We start from the raw sequence: 7,968 nt of genomic DNA, 5'->3' as shown, positions 1-7,968 counted from the left end.
AATAAATAAATAAATATATATATTTTATTCTTTTCTTTGATTAATCATTAAAATTTTTTAATGTTTATTTTTAAAATTTTTTTAAATTTTTATCTTTATTTACTAATGATATCACAGTTTTTATAAACAGATAATATATAATTTTTATACAATCTCAATACATCAAATATAAATCTTACAAAATAATCCCTCTATAATATGACACATTTTATTCTACCATACAATATTCTTATCTAACTTAAACTTTTCATAACAAATATGCAATGTTGGCTCTTTTTTTGTTCCTCTATTTTGACCCCTTTTTTTATCACATCAAGTTTGTAAAAGAGTAAAGTATTAAGAGCTTGTTTGACCTGACTTTTTTCTAACTTAAAAACTATTATGAAGCTCTTATGAAAAATAATAGTTTTTAAAATTAAGTTAAAGTTATTTGGTAAATTTCTTTTTATAAGTTCTTTTTTATAAGTTATAAATTTTAGTTAAAATTATCATAAAGGGTATTTTTTTTTTAGAGAGTAATATTATAATTATATTTAATAGATGAAGATATTTTTGAAACAAAAATAAAAATTTTCTTACATTTTTAAAAGAAGATAAGAAAAAGCTCTTGTGAGGAGCTTTTCTAGAAACTCTTTTTTAAAAAAAATTTTTTAAAACAAATTACTTTTTTAAGAGCTTTTCAAAATTTATATTTAATTTAATTTTTATTTTTAAAAGGTAGATAAAAAAAAATCAAGTCAAACAAGTACTAAATATATCTTGTTTGTCATATAGAGAAATCGAAACAAAGAAAAATCAAATCGTAAAACTTAATATTTTTGGAAGAAAAATAGTACTAACAATTAATTTTTTTAAAAAAATTACTAATTACAATAATTGAAGTAAATTAGAATTAGTTTTTGTTAAAGAACTTATGTAACAAGTTGAGTAAAAATGCAAAAGATAGATTAGGCAATGGGGAGACAAGATATTTGATTTACTACTTTATGCACTTATTTTTTAGGAAATATTCCCAAATTATGTTGCTTTTATTTTCACAACACAAATAGGTAAAAAAGTAAAAAAATTAAATTCTGACAAAGACGCGTGCGTACGACACAGGCATTGCATCATGACTTTTTCCTCCCAATCAACTCCCCAACGCATTGCCCTGTTTTCTTTGCAACTTGATAGCCTGCTTAGCTGTTTCCCTGCAACAGCAGTTAGCCACGTGTTTCCCTGACCACTTGGAGCCACGTGGCACCAACCCAGATCGCTAACCCAAAAGTTGTATCTCGGAGAAAGGAAAAAAAGTGTGCAACTTGGCCCTTTCTGGGCCCCACTCCCTGATCTTCTCTTGATTTTTTGCGTGTTCTACGGAGATTCTTCTGCTGCTATCCCCTTTCATGTGTTGCCGTCTTTTTAATGTTTTAAATATATTAATAATAATATCCACAGCTATAATATACATACATACCTCAATCGCTTTTTTAGATCAATTTCGTTAATTGAGTTATGTCTCTGGTTAATATATACATAGACATAATAATATGTTAAAAAAATATTTAAATAAAATTTTATAATTAATAATTAAAAAATATTATTAATCAAAATATCACTTATTATTTCATTACATATAGTGTTGACGTAGTATGCTTAAGGATATGTAAATACAATTCGAATCAAAGAATCGAATTGAATCAAAATGAGTTCTGTTTTTTCGATTCGATTAGTTCGATTCTTCAAGTAATTTTATTATTAGAATTAATTCGGTTCGATTTTAATTAAAAATTTTTCTAACCGAACTTGAACATGGATATAATGGGGTTTTCACTTAGAAAATGAATCATAAATTATTTGTTGTTGTTGTTATCCATATTTTTTAATTATTTGTTGTTGTTTGCATGAATATCTATCTTATTTGTTATAATTGTTTATAATCATTTTCAATATTTTTGTAGTATTGATTTACAAAAGAAATATAGCATAAATAAAAATATACAAATACAAAAAAAAAATTCTCACGTTCGGTTTTTGAAAATCGAATCAAACTAACAGAATTAATTCGATTTTGGTTAGTTCGGTTATTTATAAAATTCAGTTCAGTTTCAATTATTTTTAAACATGGGTTCGGTTAATTTAATTATTTGATATTCAAAATCGAACTAACCGAAATAACCATTTGTTCTATCCTAAGTATGTTGTCATGTCATAATAGATAATAACGTTGTATGTTGATGTGACATGATAACATAGTCTCTATGATATTTTTCACTTTTCATGTCAGGTTATATTAACATCACATGTGTATAAAATGATAACTAGTGTTTTAACTAGTGACAATTAACCAAACCGTTGGTTATAAAGACTTATTTGATCTAAAATAAAAATAAAAGAGTTTAATTGAATGTAATAGAAAAATGAAACCTATTTGAATTTTTTTGAATAGTTTACGATCTTTTTTCAAACACTATGTCATATATAATGAGAAATTGATTGTTTTGATATTTTCATCCCTCTACTTATTAATATCTTATTAAACAACTCGTTCTTGATAGTAATCCTGAATACATGATTCTTATGATAAATGATAGATTTTATTTTAATTCAATAAATTAAACAATTTATCTACATTAAGATATGCACATAAAAAAGAGCTCTTTGTATAGTCAAGTTCCAAAAATTGTAGAATGATCTTTCATTAAAATCGAATATGCTTTGATGTTAGTTTTTTGTTAAACATGTAGAAGCAACAATGATTTGATTCATGATATATATTGGGTAGTTCATCATTGAAAGAAAGTGTTAACCTCACAATGGCTGGCATCCATTGTTAACAGGTGTAAGCTTAGTTGTTGGACTGTTGAAATCAATGCATGAGCATTAGCAATGAAGATTGTCAAGAAGTTGCTTTGCAAACCTCTAACATTGCTTATTCTGAATTGCTTGATTGTGTGTAACGGCTAGCTTTTGGTAATTGTGGTAATTAAACTTGGGCTTCTCCACACAACATATTGGAAATTATTGCATTAATCATTAAATATTGGATATAACATAAAAATTTACTATAAATAGTACCTTAAAAGAAAATTTTATATTTTAATTGACAATGACATGCGCCTAGAGAGTATGATTAGTGACACCAATTTTGACCAGAAAAGGAGCTGATTAATTATAATTTAGAGGTGAGAGTGTTGTGTATTTATCATCTTTTTTATATTTGTACATGGTGGAGGTGGAAGATCGTAAAAATCTTTGATACCGAAAATGTCTTGTCAAACTCAAAAGGTAGTGGAAATATTTTTTACGAAACCATTTATGCTTCATTTTTCCTTTATTCAAAGGGCATTTTACTAAGTTATTTTGATGCCCATCACCACTGTTGCCTTGCCCACGTACGTAATCACGAACACACACGTTTCAGACAAACAACCTTCGAACGAAGAGACGCAAGACACGAATCCCGAGGTTGTCTTCCCACGTGTCATTTTCTTGCTTCGCATCATCCGCTGCAGTCCAGCCCCGAATTTTTAGAGCGAGAATAAAACTAGAAAAAAAAATAAAGGTTTTATTCAATTAAGTCCTGCGTAGTTTTGAGTCTTGTGCAAATAGAACCCTCTGATGCGTCTTTTATACACCTTGCAGTTGTTGACCAACACGAATAGAAGTACCCCAATATATAAAAAGTATTCTTATTGTTCCACATTTAAGGATATTTTTCATAATTTTACAAGTAGAACTACCTAATAATCCCTGTTTACAGCAAAATTAACCATTAATGTGCTAAGCACACACACAAAAAAAAAATAAAAATAAAATGAGATTTATGTTTCATGCATGCAATATTGGGTAATGGATCCAATTCATGGAGGATTTTTAAACAATTGTTAAGATTAATTAAATTTTTATTTTAAGAAATATTTTTTTAAAGAAGAGATTATATTTGTTATAAAAATATTTTTATAATTGTCAAGTGCATATATATATATATATATATATAACACTTTTTAATATTTCATTTGATTACAAACATTTATTGCAAATTTTCACTTCATAGATTAATGATTTTAAAAGTTTGAAGACCTAAAAAAAAACATATATTCACTTGATAAAAATTTAGTAAACTTTCACAATAATTATTTTTTAAGAATCATTAAATGATTTACTCATTATTTCATGTGTGTGCATATGGAGGTATTAATGTGTAATAAAAAATTAAAAAGTTAAAGGGTTAGAAACGTGAAACCCCTATACGGCTATACCTTTAACTGCAATTTGCCAAAAACGAAAGACAAGAGGTAAATGAAGATAAGGCAAGGACAGATTTTTTCTTCTCTTTCCAATGCCACGTGGCAATTAAGACTGGCCTCCCACAACCATAGTACGACACGTGGATAAGGCAAAACGTCAGAGTCATGTTTAAAGAACCAACGACTTGGCGACAGCTCGTTTGGAGTCACCTCGGAATCTGAGGGTTTTTTTTTTTGTTTCTTATTATTATTTTTGTTTTTTTAAACAACAACACGTGGGGTCTTTTCCTTTCTGTGGGGTGCTCTTCATGTCCGCCACGTGTTTCCTTTGCATGACTCCCATTTTTTTCAAGGGCATTCCTGTCATTCAATTCCAATTATTTTCTAATTTCTTTTCCATCCTCCGTTTGCTCCTCATTTTCCATCATTTTCCTTTAGAATTTCTTTTCTCTTTTTCCTTTTTTTCTCTGGTTTTTGGAATGAAAGAGAAAAATGGGAACTCTGAGGTTTGTGTGGGGGTTAAGATTATATCGTTATAATTTCATGTTTTATAGAATTTAATCAAATCGTCTTTGATTTTCTTTTTCAAATTTGGTTTGTTCTGAATGGCAAAAGCTGTGGAAATTGGAAAGAAAGAAACCCAACAAAACATTTCCATGCAACTGGCCAATCTTCCAAGAGATCTACTTCAAAGGTTCATGTTGTCAAGCAACCGTTTTTCTCACAAAAGTCATGTAGAAGAAGAAAATGGTGAAGAAGAAGAAGAGATTGAGTTGAGCTTGGGGCTTTCGTTGAATGGTCGTTTTGGGGTCGACCCTAGTGCTAAAAAACTCACCAGATCATCTTCAATACCAGATTTCATCAACAACTCAACAAGAAAAGACACTAATGAGTCTTCTTCTTCTATGTTCCCCATGGCTTGTGGTTCCCTTGCGAGGACATGTTCCTTGCCTACGGAGACACAGGAAGAGTGGAGGAAGAGGAAGGAACTGCAAAGTCTAAGGAGAATGGAAGCTAAAAGAAAGAGATCAGAGAAACAGAAGAATTTGAAAGCTGCAAGGGATAGGAATAGAGGTGGTTTTGGCGAAGAGAATTGTGCAGAAGATAAGAGAGAAGAGGCTGGTAATGGAGCTAGTTGGGTGAATGGTGGTAGAGGACCTTGTGAAGGAGTAGCTGCTTCACAGGGTTCAATCGGATCCCAAGGAAGTGGTTCCTCGGGGATATCAGAACTTGATAGCCAATCAGCTCAAGGTACCAAAATACACACCAACCCCCCGGTTTTATTCCTCATAAAACTTCTTTTTGATGATATGTATGGAAGTGTGGGGGTGAATTTACTCATGTTTTATTCCTCCTTCTTGATTGATGTCGTTTTTAGTCATATTCATGTCCAAATTTTTTGCTATTTGATCTTGACACTGGTCAGGCTATTATTTGTTTTGTCTTTCCTTTTTTCTTTCCTCTAATTGTTAAAAGGCAGCAGAACTGAGATTCAGTTGACATCTTAAGCTAGAAAATTCTTAATCATGTTGATTTGTATTTTTTCTCAGTATTTTACCACCTCTTTTAGGCTTGATTAAGGTGACATGTCCAAATTTTATTTAGGTATAAGTCATTTGGGTTGGCTGGTGGTTTATGTGATCTGTGACTGGTTATATAGATGGATTGCAGCCAAAACATGATGTCAAAGCCCAGAAGTTACTGGGACCTAGGTTTTTGTCCTTGGATTTGTGGAGGATCTTTTCTCTTTTTCGAATAATAAAAAATGTTTTTGATATTTTTTAAGACTTTTGATTGTCGATGTTGCTAGCCTAGTAGTCAGATAACAAAGAATCTGTAACAGTGATCCCTGAAAGGCTTCTTTTAGATGCTTCTTCTCCTTTAGTGACTTATCATCTTGGGTTACTGTTATGTTATAGTTGTGCTTTAGTTGGACTAAGGAATCCTAGTTTTTGCCTACCATCCAAGGATAAACAATGGAAATTGAGGTTAGGACATTAGTCTTAATTGTACTATTGTCCTGAGATTCAAATTAAAACCAAGTGAAAAATAATGCAATAAGTAGTAGTGTCTATTATTATCTTTACGCTGATGCATAGTTTTAGCAAACAAGGGTTTGCAGCTTTAGGCTAGAGTTTGAAGTTTCTGAAAATCTTGTGTACCTGAGGATATGTTTCCTTCCCTCTAGGTGAAAAATTGACTTCATATTGAGGTTTGAACAACAAGGAAGTTGTGGTTTCTGATAATGGTATAGGTGATAAAGGAACTACTTAGTGGCATACCTTGCTCTGTTTTTATCACCTTTGACCATCAATGGATGAAGTCATGCAAACTATATTCCATGAAATGGAGGCATTATTTACAATTCCTAGTCTACCTCCTTAGGTTCAACCTCATTACTAAAATTCATGGTTTCTTAGAACTTTTTGATAGCTTAAAGTGGAAATTTGGCATGAAAGATTGAGACTGGAGACTCAGAACTGATTCTCATATTCTGTGAAATGGATGCATGATTCACAATTATTGTAGCTCAATGCTCATTTCTTCTGCAAAGGCCCCTGGATACCGTCAACAATATTTTCTTGTTGACCGAATGAAATGTGATCATCTCATTAGAAAATTATTTTTGTTATTTCTGTGCTATGGAGCCTATGAAGAGGGAGAAATGCAGGGAGCAGGTTATTTATGCTATGCATCTTCCTCTAGTAAATTGCTGATGAGCGATACTATTTCTTTTAGTTACCTTTTTCAATGCCTTAAGCTTACTGAGGATATGATCCTGAAAGGACAGCGGCAATATGACCCTTTGTAGTGACAAAATGGCATAGTTTGTTGTTTTTGGTTGTTATCTTAAGCTTGCATTGGCTTGAGCTCATATGTATCTTGCTTTGAATTACAGGAACTAACAAATGCGCTGAAGCAAGAAGCCCTGCTAGTGAGCAATCTGCAGTAGAAACTGAGCAGAAACCAATGATCATCCCTGGAAGAATCTTGAGTGAGAAATCAGAGAAGTTAGCTGGAGTTGCGACAGAGAATAAGCCAAGTCAACCAGCAGTAGCGGAAAAGAGGTTTAAGGAAGTGGTGAGGAACATTTTGGAGGATATGCCTTGTGTGTCAACAACAGGAGATGGCCCCAATGGGAAAAGAATAGAAGGCTTTCTTTACAGATATAGGAAGGGTGAGGAGGTGAGAATAGTGTGCGTTTGCCATGGCAGCTTCCTCTCCCCAGCCGAGTTTGTGAAGCATGCTGGTGGCGGTGATGTAGCACACCCACTAAAGCATATAGTTGTTAACCCTTCTTTCCTTTTCTAATGCAAATCCATGAAAAGGAGGAATGCAGAGAAAAGGTTAACGAATTTTCAGCTTTATTAATTTCAGAATCTCTTTTCTTTTATTCTGGACTAGGCTATTATTGACGTTTTAAGTAAATGAAGCTTCGCTTTGGAAAATTAAGATGGATGCATCATTTTCTTCTCAAGACATCTGAAGCTTCCAATAGCATCACATGCTCAGTGAAAGGAATCCTGGGATCTCCTTCATGGGACATCAGAATGAGCAAAATCATCCATGGAAAGAGGATGGATTTTGCAAAATTAGTAATTGAATTTTTTGAAAGAAAGAAAGAAAAATCGAGTGTTTCAAATCCATTCACAAGTTGAAGGCACAACCATTTAAAGGAGTGTCAGAAAATACAACGGAAAATGGGAATGATGTGATGGGTGTGCTGCTGAATTTGATT

The 7,968-nt window shown here is 31.9% G+C and overlaps 1 protein-coding gene across 1 annotated transcript; it reads left to right on the top strand.

Annotated features, from left to right (window-relative positions):
* LOC18601663 (ninja-family protein AFP3) lies at nucleotides 4,672–7,688 on the top strand. The gene is made up of 2 exons (XM_007032697.2): nucleotides 4,672–5,480; nucleotides 7,129–7,688. The coding sequence occupies exons 1-2, from the start codon at nucleotides 4,835–4,837 to the stop codon at nucleotides 7,539–7,541; spliced, it is 1,059 nt and encodes a 352-aa protein (XP_007032759.2). The 5' UTR covers nucleotides 4,672–4,834; the 3' UTR covers nucleotides 7,542–7,688.

The sequence above is a fragment of the Theobroma cacao genome, chromosome 4 (assembly GCF_000208745.1).
Source record: "Theobroma cacao cultivar B97-61/B2 chromosome 4, Criollo_cocoa_genome_V2, whole genome shotgun sequence".
Classification (NCBI taxonomy): Eukaryota; Viridiplantae; Streptophyta; class Magnoliopsida; order Malvales; family Malvaceae; genus Theobroma; species Theobroma cacao.
This window is presented reverse-complemented; position numbering and strand designations above follow the sequence as displayed.